This window comes from Pituophis catenifer, unplaced genomic scaffold (assembly GCF_029215685.1).
Source record: "Pituophis catenifer annectens isolate HBS135680 unplaced genomic scaffold, rPitCat1.0.hap2 SCAF_8, whole genome shotgun sequence".
NCBI lineage: Eukaryota > Metazoa > Chordata > Lepidosauria > Squamata > Colubridae > Pituophis > Pituophis catenifer.
This window is the reverse complement of record NW_027256888.1, coordinates 42570368-42590053: the sequence shown is the minus strand read 5'-3', so window position 1 is coordinate 42590053 and position 19686 is coordinate 42570368. Positions and strand designations below refer to the sequence as shown.

Sequence of the window (19686 nt, the reverse complement as noted above, 5' to 3'; positions counted from 1 at the left end):
AGTTGCAATATAAAATGAATGCTTAAAAAAGTATTTCGGCAGTCTAATGTAAGACAAGATTCCCCCAGTACACACATATTATTTATTTATTTATATATAGCTTTTACGTATTGCCATATTCCAAATAGGACTCCTGCTGTTTACCCACAAACAATAAAACAGCATGAACTAATTGATAAAAACAGTTAAATGACAAATGAAATAAAACCCACTGGCACCCAATCCCAGTGGCAGCAATTAGATATTAAATGCTCTATGGAGCAATACTGTTTTTACTATCTTCCTAAATTATTTCAAGGTGGACATCAACCAATCCCCTAGCAGGAGGGTTTGACAAGGGCAGACACTGCATTGGAGAAATACTTCTTCCAAACATTATCAACTAATCAAGCTGGAGGATGGAGTTGGAATGGGGGCAGCTGGCTTAAATGTCCCTTTTTTATAATCTGTTGGCTTTACTGGTTCAGACCTGCCCAACATCAACAGATCATTCTGTTTCTGTATCCAAGCAAATACATTAATAAGTGCACACATCTATAACACATCTATACAGTCACAAAGATAAAGAAGATAGAATGTACTCCTTTGGAATAAATTCAGAACCGTGATTCAGAAAGTCAGATTATTGTCATTGGAAAATTAAATGCATGTTTCAATATATAACATCCACATCCAATGAATTTCTTCTCAACCCATCTGGCAATGGAATAAACAGTGATTTCATATCCTTCTAGTTTTTAAAGAATCTTCTTTTTAAAAAAGAAATAACCACATGACACTTTCCTCATAGTGTGCAAGTCATTCAAAAGAACATCCATTACTATTTACCTGGCAGATGAGCACTAGTAAATGGCTGCATCTTCATATGGACCTCTTATTCAATCTTAATTTCTGGACTGCTTCCTAGTAAGATTTATGGTACATAAAAGAAACTGGATTAATTTGTGATAATCATAAACTTCTTTACCACGCACAATCCTGGCAACTGAAAGACTGTCAGATTGGATGTAGTTATGTTTTCAGTGGCAAAAAAAAGTCTATTTGAGATTTGCAACGATTTTGGCTGCTGCAATAAAAGAATGTTCATTGGTGCTTGTTCAAACTTTTGCACTCTTAGCAGCTGTTTCATTTCTCCATGCCAAAAATGGCCACTTGAAAAGATGTGAATCACTTCTATGTCTTTTCTTAAAAGAGAAAAATACTGTTTGAAAATTGGTCAGAAATGCTCTCTTCTGATGCTTGATTATTAATTTAAATAGATTTTAATTAATGGTGGGTTTTGAACATGTCCTTTTTAAAAACAAAAATCACCTGTACTTACACTGAAACACAGATCCATATTGCTTCATTCTGATAAAAGCGTTTACTTACTGTGGCATTTAAAACATGCAATCATGCTTAAATTTTAATGTGGACTATTTCAGAAGTTAATTGAGTTGCCTTGAGTAAAATCTAACTCAAATAGGTCTCCTTTCCAATTACCATTTTCTATTTTATTTATGGAAGTTAACAGGGAAGAAAAGAAAGAATGAAATCAACATTTAATCTTAAGTGTTTCACTGAACCATGACAGATATCACTCTGAAGATCACCAACAAATGAATTATTTAGACAAATTTAAAATTACAATCCATTATGAGTTTCATTGATTATTTCAGAGAATATATGCAAAATATATGTCTTCTTTACTTCAGTAGTGCTCACTATTTTTGCAGTTACTAAATACTTAATTTTGCTTTCTAGAAGTAAATACAAAAGATTTTGCTAATTATGATATCTTGTAAAATTATTGCACTCATTACATTCAGTAGGATCAAGAGCCAAGACTGAAGTTAATTATAAGCTGAAGAGAGGTATGGTTCACAAGCTTAGAGCTTTCTATATTCATAGATTTTAATAAGCCTTTCCTATTCTGCAACATGGAAAGTGATTGGAACAATTGGTTTTTTTTCCTGAAAATTATAAACATTCCTCTCCAAAGTATGTTATGTTTGTTTGATCTTGATCTTGATCAAATTTTGATCAACTGTCCAAATTTACTGTAAAGAAGAATCAGATGCAAATTGAAAGGCTGGTAGCAATTTCAGGCAACTGCCCAAGCCTATTGTCGTCTGTAATTATTAAAACAATCTTTGGAGGATATCTAACCATATGCTGTAAATAATGTCTTTATACAGCTATCAAGTATGCCTACTTTTAAGGTCTTCAAAATTTGGGTTCAGTAGGGCTTATCTTTCAGTGGATTCAAATATCAAAATTTAAATGCAGAAGTACAAAGAAAAAAGAAAACAATAAGGGTGTTTTTTTCAAGAGGCAACTGTACTTACTTTATTTTTCCTTGAAGATGTTTCACTTCTCATCCAAGAAGCTTCTTCAGTTGTCTACCATTTGTGCTGCTTCATTTTTATTACTTTGTCTATTTTGTGGTCCCTCCAGTTCTTGCTTCATCTGGCTCAGAGGTGAAATCCAATTTTTTTTACTACCAGTTCTGTGGGCATAGCAGGGAAGGATACTGAAAAATCTCCCTTCCCACCCCACTACAGGGGAAGGATACTGCAAAATCTCCATTTCCAACCCACTCTGGGGCCAGCCAGAGGTGGTATTTGCCGATTCTCTGAACTGCTCAAAATTTCTGCTACTGGTTCTCCAGAACCTGCTGGATTTCATCCCTGATCTGGTTCCTCTGGTAAGAACTGTTCAGTATGGTTGAACTTCTGACATAAGCTCTCATTTTCTCAGAGCGCATAAGTAAAGATAGAAACTCCTGGGGGATCGTTATTATGGTTTATCGTACAGTCATCTAGATGTTTAGACTTTTGGCATTTTTGTCTACCTATCCTTTCCAAAGACCTGGTATACATAGGTAAATAAGAATGTGTGATGGTGTTACAGGTATTGTCACAGGATGTAACCTGTTCCAAGAAAAGACACCTTTTGCAGTTGATTGATGGTGAGTTTTCAGTGCCGATGGTATTCAAGTGGTGCTCAAGTTGTTTTGGGAATGAATGTAAGGCACCTATTAGTATTGGTATTACCTTTGCTTGTTTTTGCTACAGTTGTTCTGTTTCTATTTTCAGGTCTTTGTATTTTTTTATATTCTATTATAAAAAAAAGTATTGTATAAATACTTTCCCTTCTATTGTGCTGTCTCCAGATTCTGCCACATCCATTACTCAGACTTTTTTGTGTTTCTTATCAACAGTTGTTAAGTCTGGAATGTTATGTGACAGAGGTCTTCTGTTTAAATTCTAAAATCCCAGAGCAAATTAGCTTCTTCATTTTTTATGTTTATATTTTTATTCATCTATCAAGTCCTTCCCAAGGACAGGGGATAGGCAGATGTTATTGTTTAATGTTGTTAAAGATATGCAGGATATTCTTTAGGGCAGAACTGTAATATCTGAATTTTCTTGTAAATCACCAGGATCAGAGTATCCCTCCCAACAGCTAAATTTCCCCTGGTGCTTTGCTTTTCTCCCCTAAAAGAGCCATAGGAACTAGTGACTAATTGCTAGGAAGACAGGCCCAGAATTGAATTGAAAACCAGCATTCTGTGGTTAATCTAGTAGGAACAGCTTTTGATTTCCATGCACCATTGTCCTCTCATGAGGATTTTTTATAGGAACAAATAATTTCTCTTAATTTAAAACACACCTTTATTTTATTTTTCTGTTTTTGCTATCACCCCAAAGCAACTCAGATAGACTTTTGGTGACTTCCACATGTCTACTCAGAATAGCTTTTAAAAAAGTACTGATGCTGTGATGTGTCCTAATTTGGTTCTGCTTTTGCTTGGAGAGAGAGGGGAAATAGATGTTTATATTTACAATTTTAAAAGCTATCATTTCTGTTTAGCCCCCATCTCGGTAAGTTGGTTATTTATATGTAACTTTTACCCATAAGATAACCCTTAGGTGCCACAGTAAAGGCTATATGGATATAAACTAATCAGCTTTCCATAGGGACCTTAATTTCATTTAAGCTTCATTAAATTCTATCCCTTAGGTGACTTTCAAAGTATCTTAAAATTTGATAGGATTGTAATGAGCCTGGTATTTATAGGGAGGTGGGGATTCTCCATAGAGAAAGGCAATGTGTATGCCGACATCCAGTGTGGAGGAGGTAATGTTTAAACGAAATTGCCAGAACTGCTACTAGATAAGGAAACTGCTATAAATTATGACTTTTGGGGCTGTACAATATGATTTGCTATCACCAGCAATTTCTAGGCTACTAAATCATCCTTGTAAATAATAATTGAAGAGCTGGTTTCCCAAACTTTTATCAATTTATCTGTGCTACTTCCCCATCTATTTTCTTCCTGCTCTCTACTGTTAGGCAATGCGAGGAACCTGCTGATGGTCAACTGGAATAACTGCATTTTCCATAAAGGAGGAACCTCATGTCAGTGAAAGGCCTTTTTTAGGGGAGAGAAGGGTATAACTGAATAACATTGCACATTTGCCATTTTTCTGTGCACAAATTTAGAGAGAAAGGGTTGATGATGGAAAATGACTTCCAATACATTGTCTGTAGTACTACCTGAAATCAGAATGTAGTCAAGGGAAAATGAACTTTGTGTATCAACATCTGGGGCCTTTTAGTTATCTTGTTACTGATTCATCACATACCACCCAGACCCAAGGTTGGATAAATGGAGTAAAAAAAGGTCTCACGGTCTTTTATTTAATTTATAAATTATAAAGAAAGAAAAAGAAACAGAAATAATGTGTCTGGTCTTCCTTGTTCTTCAAAACAATCCACTAAATAATAAGAGCTTTTTCACCTATGGTCACAGTATCCTGTCTCTTAACCCATTCCAGATGCACTTCTCTGCCTTCTAACTTGCTGGCTGCAAGTGTTCAGATTACTTTCTGGCAGCAGGGCTGTTTGGAAGAGTACAATCTGGCTCATGAATTTTGATCTGGCTTCAAATATTATGATCTTACGACAGATTGATACAAGGAATGAATAGTAATATGAAATCTTACCATAAAGACTGATATAATGAATTAGTGATGAGAAAACATTTTTCAAACCAGAACCAAGTTATAATATGTGGAAGATATGAATTTCCCAGGGCAGAGTGGACCAAAAACTACCACTGAGTACCAAGATCCAAGAAGCATAGTAAGGGGTTATGTTAAGGGGAAATCCACAAAAGCGTAATGCTATATTTAACTTTAAATAAGAAAAGAGTACAGTTTCATATAGTGAAGGCAGTCAAGTGCTTAAAAGGGTTTTGGTCTATCATAAATGGCACATCTGTCATATGCAGAGTGACATATGAGTATCTTGGTGTCTTCTACTGAGTACAAGCTAAGGACCTTGAGAAAAAGAAAAGGAAAGCCAAGTCCTAGTACTCTCATATTCAAAGAAATGCTCCATCAATTAGTTTCATCTGATTGGACAGAGGTGTCATTTGTGATGACATAGAACCAGCATTTTATCCTCTATTTTTTTTCTTCACATACACACACACACAGGTGATTGATTTGTATTAAGAGATATAAAGAATGCTTATCACTTTTAAGGTGGTGCAGAATTAGATAGGATGGTTAATATAATAGAAAAGAGGTATCAATTTCAAAACAGTTTGATAATTATAGGAGTGGGCTGAAAGTAATAGAGCAAAGGTAAGTGCAGAGCTCTTCATTTAGACCACTGAAGTCCAAACTACAGGTATAGATTGGAGGATATCCAGTGGTGGGATTCAATTTTTTTAACAACCGGTTCTATGGGCGTGGCTTATTTGGGTGGGCATGGCTTGGAGGTCATGTGACCGGGTGGACGTGGCTAGCTGATCATGTGACCGGGTGGACGTGGCTATGTGTATAGGGACTACTCAGAGGGCTGAAAAAAGTGATTTCTGACAGGTCCTCGGACTTCTGACTGGTCCTCGCACTTATGACTGGTCATCATTTCTGCCCGTTGCAGCATTCTTAACAAACCGCGTCATTCATTTCACAACTGCTTCTCTTCACCATGGTGACAAGATAGGGTGAAAAACATAAAATGTGAGGACAGTCGTAAGTGCGAGGACTGATCAAAAGTGCGAGGACCAGTCAAAAATAACTTTTTCAGCCCTCTGAGTAGTCCATATGCACAAAAGGACTACCCAGAGGGCTGAAAAAAGTGATTTCTGACAGGTCCTCGGACTTTTGACTGGTCCTCGCACTTATGACTGGTCATCATTTCTGCCCGTTGCAGCATTCTTAACAAACCGTGTCACTCATTTCACAACTGCGGTGCTTCATGTGACTGGGTGGGCGTGGCCAGGTGGTCATGTGGCATTGCTTCTTTGCCCTAATGACAGTTTGCTGCAATGGTCATAAGTGTGAAAAACAGTCATAAGTCACTTTTTCCAGTGCCATTGTAACTTGTAAGTCAAGGATTACCTGTACAAAAATACAAAAAGCTTCTTTGCTTGCAAAAAGCTGCCCTAAATACCAATCATTAGATTAGTAATACCTGCAAATTGGAGTTACAAATCAGGGAGGGTGCCAGAGCACCTTGAGGAATTAAAATAGTTAAAATGCAGTGATAACTATCAGCAGCCAACTCTTGCTCATAAAGTGAAACCCTTTAGCAGAGAGGTCATTTAAGCTCTCCAGAATGAAGCAAAGGAGCAAAAAGAGTATCTTTTGCTTGTTAAACCAATTACCAGAACAAATAGACACAGAACTAGTCAGATTTCCAAAGCTGCTTCTTTTCAGGAACAGAGATTAACATTTTTCCTTCCAAACAAAGCTGAATAGGGAAAATTATCCCATCACTAAACACAGGATTAAACATTACCAAGCACAGAATTAAACTTCACCAAAATCAGTTTTAGACCAAAAGTCAGAAAGGGTATGTAAACTCACGTTTGAATGTCAATCTTTCTAGCTAGCCAATAAGTCTTGCTGAATGTCACTCATCTTGGTTCTCATCTTGTCATTAAAAGCTTCTGCTTTGTTATTCAATTATTTCTTCAAAGTGCTGATCATTGCACCCTGACTGGAAGAACTTCAACAGGGGAGTATTTCCTCCCGACAGCAGTGTAAAAAGCTTAAAACAACCCTTCCCCTTAAAGAAAGTCAAGCAAAAAAAAAAACTCTCCGGAACCGGAAGTGACAGTAAGTCTAGGCATACTGCCGGAGAGGCAGTTTCTGTAAGCAGGACAGTAAAGATTAGGCTAGGAAACAACACCAAATGTTGTAATTCCTTACAGGATTAACCCTGTAAAGTGGGGAAAAAACAAAAGGAGATTTCGTTTAACAACCTGTTCTCCGAACTGCTTAACTACTTAACAACCAGTTCTACTGAACCGGTGCAAACTGGTAGAATCCCACCACGGGGGATATCTGGCTTGGAAATATTATTTGTGAAAAATGTTTTTTGATTCAAAATGAATGTGAGCCAGTGGTATGATATATCTGCAAAAAAGGGCAAGTGATGAAGTATAATTTTTAAAATATGGGAAGTGATCATTTTCTTTGATCAGGCAGTACCTTAAGTGCTGTGTTTGCTCTGGGCATCATACCCTAAGAAAGATTGAGGAAATATGAGCTATATTCAGGAAAAAAAAAAGCCACTAGAATACTCTGGGGATTAGAAAGTAAATCCTAAGAAAAAAAATCTGAAGGAGCTGAAATATTTAGCCATAAAAAAACAAGCAAGGTAGGCCATGATCCTACTCTTCAAATATATGAAAGTTTCTCAATAGAAAATCAAGATTTGTTCTTTCTCATTCCAGAGAATGCAATATAAAGTGAACAATTAGAACTGCAGAAAGGCAGAATCTGATACTTTATTCATTCATTCATTTATTTTTATCTCTTTTTTATAAATGATTCAAGACAGTGAACATCCCTAATACTCCTTTCTCCTCCTATTTTCCCCAAAACAGGGGACCCCTGAGGTGGGTTGGCCTGAGAAGTTGTTGACTAGCAGTTGCATTTGCCCGGCATGTATTCCGAGTACTATCTGCATTTTAGACTGCAGATTATTCTTCTTGTTGTTTATGGTTGACTCCTGACAACTACCTGGATTAATCCCAGCAGTTTTGTTGGCAGCATTTCAGAAGCGGTTTGCTACTGCATTCTTCTTAGGGCTGAGAAAGACTGACTGGCCCAAAGACATCCAGCTGAAATTCATGCCCAAGGCAGAACTAGAAATCATTCTCATGATTGGTACGTTGAATATTAGGAGGAGGGAAAATTCTTCTAATAGTAAGAGCAGTTCAAATATTGAACCAAAGAGTCGGTAGGTGCTCCTTCACTGAATGTGTTCCAGTATATGCCCAGGATAACTTGATTCAGATACTTGCCTCAATTGGAGCCTTGCATTTTGATACACTAAATTTTGTAAGACTACAATATTATTCTTTTTATTAATATGTTATTTGCCTCCCAAGCAAAAAATTAACAAATTATCTTCTAAAGATTATTTTCTGTGTGAAAGAGCAATGGGGAAGGGGTTAATTCTGGAGTGTGAAAATTTAAATGACAAAGTGCATTATATCAGCCTGAATTATAATATAGAAGTTGGAATTGGTGATTGGGTATAGAATTATAGAATAGAATACTCAACAGCAATAACTCTGAGAGAGATCTAGGATTCCTAGTAGACAACCACTTAAGTATGAGCCAACAGTGTGCTGCAGCTACAAAAAAGCCAATGCAGTCCTAGACTGCATCAATAGAAGCACAGTATCAAGATCACATGAAGCATTAGTACTGCTTTATATTGCTTAGGTAAAACTTGGAATATTCTATCCAATTTTAGTTGCCACGATATTGAAAAGATGTTGATATTCTAGAAAGGGTACAAAGAACAGTAATAAGGATGATTAGGGGCAGGGGTGAAATGCTCCCGGTTCGGACCGGCTCGGGCGAGTAGGTAGCGATGGGCAATTTGGAGAACCGGTAGCAAAAATCCCTGCCCCCGCCCCCCATGCCCAGCTGAGCCATGCGATCATCAGAGCCTTTTTTTCCTTTTAAATGGCTCTGACCAGCCAAGCTCTGACGATCCCAGTTGCCTGCTAATCAGGCAACTCAGCTTGGATTGCCAGAGCCATGTAAAAGAAATTTTTTTTTCCTTTTAAATGGCTCGTAGCAAAAATCCCTCCCCCTCCCCCCCTCAGCTTGCTTACTTTAGCTGCTGGTCGCAACGCCTTGCTGTAATCCCATTGTAAATCGATTGCATCAGCAAGCAACTGAATCTCCCTGCCTGCAATCAAGCAGGCAGGGAGTTGTGGACTTCAACTCCCAGAATTCCTCAGCCAGCAAAGCAAAGCTGGCTGAGGAATTCTGGGCGTTGAAGTCTACAAGTCTTAAAGTTGCCAAGGTTGGAGACCCCTGTTCTATTGGGTAAGTTTTTTTCCCCTTTGGGAGCTTTAAAAAAATAGTCAATTGGGGGTTTTTTTAGTTGTTCTTTTTTTAGACCTAGCCATTTAAAGTTTAGGAATTTTTAAATTTAGCTGCTTTTATATAAAAATTAAAATAAAATAAAATAATATTTGTGCAGCTTTCTGAGATTTAGTGTGTTTCTGTAGTGTTTCACTCTAACTACACAAACACACAAAATTTCACGAAGCTGTATGTGGAATTTGGTGTGTGTAAAGTGTGAAAGTTGGTTTTTTGGGCTTTTTGTGGCTGTGTAGGTTCCTGCTTATTGCAGGGGCCATTTTGGGTCTAGCACAGCTACTTTTACATTGTGGGTGAGCCAGTTGTGTTGTGTTGTGTGTATATAAAGTGTGAAAGTTGGTTTTTTGGGCTTTTTTTGGCTGTGTGAGGTTCCTGCTTGTTGCAGGGGCCATTTTGGGTCTAGCACAGTTGCTTTTATATTGTGAGTGAGCCAGTTGTGTTGTGTTGTGTTGTGTTGTGTTGTGTTGTGTTGTGTTGTGTTGTGTTGTGTTTGTAGGTTAAAAAAGGGCAAAGAAGTGACATTGACTTGGCCACGCCCACCTGACCAACAAGCCACGCCCTGCCAGTCACCTTACCACCAAGCCACTCCCACTAATTAAGCCATGCCCACAGAACCGGTAGCAAAAAAAATTTAGATTTCACCCCTGATTAGGGAGCTAGATGCTAGAACATATGACGAATGGTACAGGAACTGGGTATGTCTAGTCTAACAAATAGAAGGGGCTAGGGACAACATTTTAGAAGTTTTCCAATATTTGAGGGGCTGTCACAGAGAAGAGGGTGTCAATGTATTCTCCAAAGCACCTGAAGGCAAGACAAGAAGTAACAGATGGAAACTTATCAAGGAGACATCAAATCTGGAACTAAGGAGAACTTTCTTGTCGGTGAGAACAATTAATCAGTGAAATGGCTGGCCTCCAGAAATTATGGGTGTTCCATCACTTGAGGTTTTTAAAAAGAGAATGGACAGCATTTAGGAGCTACAATATGGTGGTGTAATGGTTAAAATGCAGTATTGCAGGCTACGTCTGCTGATTGCCAGCAGTTCGGCAGTTTGAGTCTTACTGACTCAAGGTTGACTCAGCCTTCCATCCTTCCAAGGTTGGTAAAATGAGGACCCAGATTGTTGGGAGCAATATGCTGACTCTGTAAACTGTTTAGTGAGAGCTGTAAAGCACTGTGAGCACTGCGTATAAGTCTAAGTGCTATTGCTATTGCTATTGCTATCTGGAATGGTATAGGGTCTCCTACTTGAACAGTGGTTGCACTGTAGAAGACCTTGAGCGTCCCTTCCAACTCTGTTATTCTGTTGATCATGTTCACTGTAATGTGAAAGTTTTAGAAAACAAATTGTGTGGGCAGGGAACTCTGTCCACCTGCTTTCTTCTTCAGCACAGATAGAAATGTAAAGGCACATGTGGACACCAAGTAAGAAAAGCTAAGCATTTTGGCCTGTTGAATGCTACCTGTTATTTAAAAGCTATTTAATGCATGCATTTTATTCTATTTAGTACTATCATTGTAATTAAATTATGGGCAAAACATAGATAGGCTGTCAAGGCTTTTAATAAAGCAATTAGTTTCCTGCATCAGAGCAAATTTTCATCCTGAACAGTGTTCTCTTACCAACAGTAGCTTCTGAGAATGCACCATTAGACTTGCAAATATGGGGAAAGGCTTGCTTTTTCCTTGCATTTTGGGTTCTTGGGTTTTAAGCAGAAAGGTTCAGGACACAATTTTGCAGCTGGGTGTTTATCATCTTTATGTACTACTGTGTTCTTTTGTAATATGTTTTGCTAGGCTATACAAATACACTCTTTAAATAACTAAACAAATATGCAAATGAATGCATATGTACATATGCTCCAACTGTTCTATTAGAATGACTGATCTATTATTCATTCTTTCTTCCTTCAATTTTTTTTCAGAGTTATATACATGGAAGCAGTCAGGCACAGTTCGTTGCAGAGTCCCATATTATTCTCCTTCTGAGTATCCTTCAGATGTTGATGACAGAAGCATGGCAAGACTCAGTCAGAATCCACAGTTAAATGGAATTGCGCTGACAGTATCTGTCATTGAAGTATTTAACAGGTATTGAATTCCCTACCTATTGAATGTATGTTTAGCTTGGTATCCTTTATTTTTGCTGCTTTATTCCTAGAGAAGGTCAAGCTTGTTTTAGTTTACTGTTACTACATAACTTTTCCTTTTTCTCAGTTCTAATGCTGTGCAGGGGACTTTACTCTTTACAACTCTGAGGATTAGTTTATAATGGAGGAGGTCTTCAACTAAGTGATATGAACTTGATCAGCTGGTAAAAGCTGTCTGTACCAACTAAAAACAGATTCACACCCTGTACATAATGTGGAAATGTGGAATATACATCGTACTTTGTCTTCTCCTGGTTTGTGATCTTGTTCATATTCAACATTGATAATATAAACTTTGGAAATTAAAAATTATTATAACTTTCTATATTTGTCTTTCTAGATATATCCACATGTATGTTGGGTTTTTATTTTTATTTTTTACATTAATGAATTAATGTTTTTTCGCCCTGAGAAGGTCGATTTAAATATAACCGATAATGAAGAGCAGGGGCCATTATTGAAATGAATCTGACCATCCTAAACAGTTTTCTGCAAGAATGCCCAGGTTTTTTTGAACCAAAGGCCACAATTGACCTTCAGGTGGCATGCTGGGGATTACATTGCAGACAAGGGTGGAACTGGAAAAAAATACAAGTATTTAATTTAATTGTAAAAATGTAATTAAATATATTAAATTATTAAGTGAATTGATTGATCCCTGTTTTGTCCCTTTTAAACATTAAATTTAGTCCACAACTTTTGAAAAATCTGGCAGGCCATAGTTTTTTCATTCATAGTTTTTTTAGGCCACAATTTATTATTAATGTTATGATTGTATGCTGAGGATTGTATTCCAGGCAAAGGACAATCAGAAAAATGATATCAAATTTAGTTTCATATAGCAAGAAGTTACTGAGGCTCTTTTCTTTCTGAATTTGGCACTTCATTCCCATAGCTGCCTAGATTATACTTATTCAGTCATAAATATCATCAAGTATACTTATTCAAAGTAATTTTTCTAATCAAATTCTTGATAGAACAAATAACATTGCAAAGCACCTTAATCCATCTTTCAGAAACAATCCTTGAAGGTCTTTCCAATAGTCAATAGGGCTGTTTTATTAAAATTTGGGATTCATTGGGGTTTCCCAGACAGTGTCAGTTTACATACAGAGTCTGGACAAAATGATTTCTATTAGGCCTTTTAAACTAGCAATAATATTAACTATTATTAATGTTAATAATATTAACATTAAGGCTTTCTGATATTTTTTTTTAAAAAATCATACCAAGCAATATAACCAAACAATCCTATTTATCTTTCCTACAGAGTTTACAAAAAATTGTTCAAAATAACAAATTTAAGAATAAGAAAGCTCACTGATGAACATACTAAAGACTGGTTATTTTTAAAACATAGGCTTGCATTTAATTTGATTAAATACATATGCACTAAAAGTGCTTACATTTTGCTGAATTTTGCTGTAAGTTGAATAGCAACACTGTTACTCTTGTCACTAATGCAGTGCATATTGCATACATTGCTTATTGACTATTCCAAATATGCATTTGCTAAATCTTAAAACAGCATTCAGGAAGTCGGTTAATTGCATTTGGATGCATTGTCCAAAGAAAGAGTTTCTACTGGTGTCTCTACAATGTCAGTGCTTGAAGAACAGAAGTGTTTCTGTTTCTGTTAAGTTTATTATCGAAAGAAAAGCTTTGCTAGACCAAGTTAAATTCATATCTAATCTAGTCTCCAGATTATAAATCTGGTCAACCAGATTCTTCTGCGAATTTTATTAATATGGTAAGAAAATTATTTGTTCTCTAAGCAATCAGAGACATACTGAACCTTTAGTAATTATCATTGCATAAAAGATAGTAGATAAATAATTGCTTTAAATATTTTTTCCATTTGGAAAGGTTGGTTCTTTGGAATAAGTAATTTCTGTAGCTGTAGAAAGATAATTGGTTTACAACTTTATAAAAACCAGAGCCAAAACATTTGGCTTGACAGCTTATAGTCTTTACACAATCCTATTTATAGTCAGACAGACAATAAGTATCCTTCTCCTCCCTATGTAAGGCAACTAAGAAAATCATTTTCATAAAAGCTGAATTTTTTAATTAACAGCCTTGGTAACTTTGGAGCAAAACAATGAAGTACCATTAATAGAAGAATCAGAGGCTTGCTCATTTATCTATTATCTAGCAGAGAGCGGCCAGGCAGTAGATAAACACAACCTCAGTCTTCTTCAGGTACCAGCAAACAACTTTCAGTTCTACCCATAGACAGATTTTTATTAATGAATTGATTTAAGCTTAAAGCTCAATTTAACCTTTGTTTTATTACAGCTTGAAATAAATGTTAATCATGTTTACATGAAAAAGGAATATATATTTGGATATGTTTATGAATCTGCATATACTGTATATACATACACATACAATATACAAATGCGCACACACACACACACACACACACGTTTTTTGAGGAAATGGATAGGTTTCCATAATGAGAAGGAAGTTGTTAGAAGAAAATAACTTTTTATCTGTGCAACATCATACCCTTCCTGACTGGAATTAAATATGAGAAAAGCTGACTTTGAAGTGAGTTTTTAAGGAGAATATTGCCTGGTATAAATACTGTCTGCTTCTGACACTTGCTTATGTTATGTTCCTGTTATGATCCAGCAGATTGGATACCCATACAACTATATCCAAAAGTAGCTGGCCACTCAACCACTATAGCACTACCAACAGAAGCTAAGAAAAATATAACACTATTCTATGTCAAAAAAAAAAATCTTAGAGATGACTAACAGACTATTGTAATCACAGGGCATCACCGTAGCACACAACCCAACTAAACTGCTCCAAATGAAATGTCTGTAAGGACACAACCAAGCTCAAAAAACCCCAATAACTGCACAATTCAACCCTGAGTTGCATGTATTTCCCTTCTATTAGAGTCTTTTAGATTGTAAGCCTGAAAAGATAAATGATAATAGAAATGATGATGTAATACATTCTAGAAATGTATTGCATTTGAAAAGCAAAATAAAAATAAATGGGACCATATTATTATGTCCTTCAGCATGGCTTTGCTGCCAAACAGTTGGAAATGTTATGTTATTTCAGTTGCAGGGTATAATGATGAAATGCATCAGCCCAATTCTGAAAAGATCTGAGCTCTTTTGGAGCAGTTGAAATCCTCAGGAAAAAAAGCAAGGGAGCTATTGTTCCTCATACATAAATGCTGGGCAAGGATTTTTCAGTGGCAGCCACTAATAGGTGTGCATGTTTAAGCCAACTGTGTAACACCTTGTAAAGGTAGCAGGTGAATCATTTAACTTCACTTGCTTCTGAATTCCTTTTGTTTTCTTAGCAACATGCCCTAGGCAATTCTGGGTATTGCTGGTATTCAAAAAGATAGTCTCGAAGCATCTTGTTGTAAACATATAGGAATTCTTTCTTTTCCGTCCCTTTTCTGTCCCTCCTGCTATTTCCAACCAACATCTTTTTGCAGTAGTAAGTGTCTTGCATGTCTTGTTGATTTCAATGGAAATCCAAGGCAATTTTATCAAATATTTATTTAGGAGTTTATAAAGCTGGCATAGGGTTCTGGAAACCAGTTTTCAGTTGCACATTGGCCTTTTGAAAGGCTTTCCAAAATGTAAATTCTATTCCCACCAGTGATAATCTTCCACCCATTTTCTCTGTATGTAGAGCATCTAAGGACATACATTTTCAAAGCAGAGGCAAGAAACACTCACCGGATGCACTTTGGGACTTGTCTTTAGGTTTGGATTACTTTAAATCTGTCACATTTAACAACAGCGTCTTGCCGTTTTTCCTCAACATCTGTTCTCATTTATCTTCAACAAGTAAAGCTTTGTTTTTCCTTCCTAGAAGCAACAATCGCTTGTTATCAGGTGCAATGGAGAATGAAGCTTTATGTACTGTAAACATATTTGTCACCAGCTCAGTTGAATGATCATTGCCTGAAGGTGCTGTATATAATTTCCCACAAATAATAGTTTGTAGATTTAGGCAGACTTATATCAATATTTTGGGTGCCCTGCATGAGGTTTGCTGTTTCTTTTTAAGAAAGCCATTAATAAATCATCCCTGAAGTGAGATGCTTTTGAGAAAACTTTCATGACTAAATACAACAAAAGTGACTGACTGAATAGAAAATCAGCATTAAATAGCCTTACATAAACTAAACAGGGTTTTCTTTTCTTATGAAAGAATTTTATTTCTTTGGTATTCACATGCTCTTGAAACTTCTAGGAGAGGTGGATGAGTGGGTGAATTTATACAATCCATGAGCAGGAATTCTGTGGCTGGTTATTCTTCCAAAGATTTATTGGTGGTGTGCTTGCAGGATTTAGATTGTCATCAGTTAGCACTGTCTTGGTGTATTTCATATCTTCAGTATTAGTTTTACAGGACAGAGATTTTTTTGCTTTAAATCTCTGTGGGAAATGAGGCAGAATCTACTTTAACTCTTTGGGGCACTGCATTTAGTTACAGAAGTCAACATCTCCTGACCATAAAGAATATTTTGGATTTTAAGAGAGGAAATAGCATGAGAGATTTTTCAGAATTTAAACAAGAAAATCTCATGTTGGAATTTATTACCTGGAGAAATAATACTTTAGATAGAAAACTAAGAGATCGTAATTGGATTTCACTAACAAAAAATGTCCAGTAAAGCCCAATTTTAGTTTTTGTTTTTTTTAATAGAATACAGAATTCCCATAGCAGTATTCCATCATGGAGCTTGTAATGACCTTGAAACAGTGGTGGGTTCCTCCCGGTTCGGTCCGGTTCAACCGAGCCGGTAGCGGTGACAATATGATGTCACCAAACCGGTTCTCCCCCCCCCCTGCCCTCCCACCCAACCCCACCCCCCCACATTATTCTTACCTTTTATTTGGTCCCACCCCCAATCTATTGCTGCCTCCTGAGTCCCAGCTGATGACTAGAGGGTAAAAAACTGTTTAAACTCTTGCCGCGGGGCTTCAAAGGGCCGTCCTACAGCTGATCAGTGTTTAAAGCAAACAAATGAGTCGGGTCGTAAGTGCGAGGACCTTCCAGAAATGACTCTGACCAGCTAGCCACGCCCACCTAGTCACATGACCTCCAAGCCACACCCACAAAATAAGCCACGCCCACAGAACCGGTAGTAAAAAAAATTTAGAACCCACCCCTGCCTTGAAAGATATGCTGTTTAGTTCAAATGCCAAATTTTTGGTTTTACTGTGGCAGATTATAAGTATTTATAATATAATATAAAAGTATTTATAATTTCCCTAAAAGTAGGGAAATCCAGTTTTCAAACAATAATATTAAGCTAAATTCCAAAATATAATTCAGGTTGACAGCATCATTTCTTGGCCTTAATTTGTCAGCCTTCTAATACTTGCATTAAAAAATATTTTTTTATCTTGGTTATCTATTATTTCCTATTTATATGTGTTTCAACTGTTGTTACCTGCCCATAGCTTCTATGGTTAGGTGGCCATATAAATCTGAATAAGTAAATAGTTAGTTACCATATGACAATAAGTAAATACTGTATTTTTCGGAGTATAAGATGCACCTTTCCCCCTCTAAAAGGGGGTGAAAATTTAGGTGTGTCTTATACACCAAATGTAGCCCCGCCCACCCACTGGCCCCCACCCTTTGGCCTCTGCCTCGCAGCAGTTACCTCCTTGCAAGCAAACAGCAAGAAAAAAACAGTTCGTTTCAACTTCAGCATAGCCTAATTAGCACAAGTTGATTGGATCGGCCTCCCGACTCTCAGCTGATTTGCTCTCAGCTGTTTTGCGCGGGCCTCTGCTGCTTACTGCAAAGAGGTAAATTGCTGGAGCAGATTTTTTTTTTCCTTGTGCTAACCAAGCTATGATGAAAATGAAAGTAAAGCAGGCTGTTTGCTGTTTGCTGCAACAAGGCAAAATTGCGCAGAGGCAGAGGGAGATTTCTTTTTTTTCCTTTTCCTCACCAAAAAAGGTAGGTGCATCTTATACTCCGAAAAATATGGTAAATTTGAATGCATTTCTCCATACCCCATAGTATATGCTCAAATAGCATTAAAAGTAAGATACATTTTTATTTTATTACAAACATGTTTCATTTTGATACATATTTCAGCCTAAGCCATTCACAACACTCACTTTGTTTTTTTAGAATCAGAATACTTTTCCTTTAGATTTTCTCAACATATTTACCACCATATAAAAGTTTTCAGTCCTTTCTTCTTTTCGACTCTTTCCAACCCCATCCCTAAAAAAAAATTCCAGATATTATGAATTGTTTGTGATTTAAAGTGTAATTTGGATAAAAATTTAAAATCAGCTTAGGATCTACAATTATACAACAACCTGAGTGTTGATTTGTCTTTTTTTAATGAAATGTTTACACAAAACAGAAAAGCAACTTTCACAAGTCCACCACATATGCACTTATTTCTTTATTACTTTCCCCAGCAGATGGGACATACTCTAGAAGCTATCATTTTAAATTTCCTTAACATGAAATACTATCTATCAACTATTTCAATTTTGGCCAGAATTAAGTGTAGTGCTTTGCTGTGTCAAATGGATAAACATAATGTCATAGATGAAATGTTTATTTTTAAAACCCATATTTCTTTCTAATCCATTCAAAAAAAGCATTTTCATTTCTAATCGAATGTTGTAAGTTTTTTTTTTTCATCATTAGGTGATGAATTTAAGTAGGGAAGACATCCTTGACAGAAATGTGCCCTGTGGGTAAAAGGAATGAAACTTTATTTTTTAAGCCAGAGCAACAACAACACTGAAGCAGCTCATTGATTCATTGGAGTATAAGAACAGGAATGAAATACAGCACTTTCAAACTTACAACTTTATGTTATTATAGCCAATCTCAGTAAAAACTACCTTTAGATTTCCTGTAGAGTTGATTTTATATCTAGTGGGGTGACCCTAATTTCATATTTAGTCATGGCTCTAATTGCCATATTCTAATTGCTGACCCTGACGTAAAGTGCAAATTGTGAGATGTGGAGACTCAAATTTTCTAAAATTATTTCTAATTGTTCTCCATTTAGGAATATCCTCATCATATATAAATATTAATGTCTTTCACTTCCCAACGATGATACTATTCAGTTTTATCTCCATCGTAAAAGGAATCACCCCTGATTCTGTCCCTCTCTTAATGAAGCCTTGGACTGTTTTAGCTTTTTTGGTGGCTGTAGCACACTGCTGGCTGATATTTAAGTAGTCGTCCACTAGAACTTCTAGATCCCTCTCATAGTTACTACAGTTGAACCAGGTGCCATCTATTCTATATCTGTGTATTTCCTTTTTCTTGCCCATGTATAAAACCTTACTTTTCTCACTATTTAATTTCATTTTGTCAGATGGCCCTATGCTCAAGTCTGTCAAGAACTTTCTGCATCTTGAGCCTCTCTTCCGGAAGGTTGATTGTTCCCACCAGTTTGGTATCATCTGGACATTTGATAAGTTCCCCTTCTATCCTTTCATCTAAATAGTATATGACGATATTAAATTCTAGGTACCCCAGTGCATACTTCTCTCCATATAGATGCAGTTCCCTTGCTTATTAATTTAATTAATTAATTATGTTTGCAGATTCATTGTTTGGTTATTACTAATTAATTTTTATAAGAATTTATATAAATATCTCGGTCAATGCAAAATATATTAAGTGAATGATCAGGAATTCAAATCTGAAAACACTTTCAAATATCCAGGGATTGAGATTCCTAAAAGCTTGGACCAATTATTTTATTTGAATATTAAATAAATAAATAATTATTAAGACAGATAAATAAAAAGAGTGGTCAAAATTAAAATACCAAAGCTTGGTAAAATAGTGGCAGTAAAAATGTCTATTTCCTCAATTCTTTTAGCTTTTCTAAATTGTGTGTTTGTCTGTGTGTCTCAATAAACAGCCAAAAATGAATAAGTATACCTTGAATATTTCTACTTATGTTAGCCTATATCTGATCTTAAAGAAAACTCTCAAACTTCCCTCCCTAAATCTAAAAATAATCAGAAAATCCTATTTTCCAAGCAAATAGCGTGTCAGTTATCATCCAAGGGAGAAAATCAGGCAAGATACCTATAAATTGGTCATCTAGACTTTTGCAAGAAAAATAC

At 36.3% G+C, this 19686-nt stretch overlaps 1 protein-coding gene across 1 annotated transcript in view; it reads left to right on the top strand.

The window, feature by feature from the left end:
- Positions 1 to 19686, top strand: part of TUSC3 (tumor suppressor candidate 3) — a 143106-nt gene that overhangs the window by 106944 nt on the left and 16476 nt on the right. Inside the window, exon 7 of the mRNA XM_070948257.1 lies at positions 11339 to 11402. Within this exon, the coding sequence (XP_070804358.1) occupies positions 11339 to 11402 (64 nt within the window). The remainder of the gene's footprint in view (positions 1 to 11338; positions 11403 to 19686) is intronic.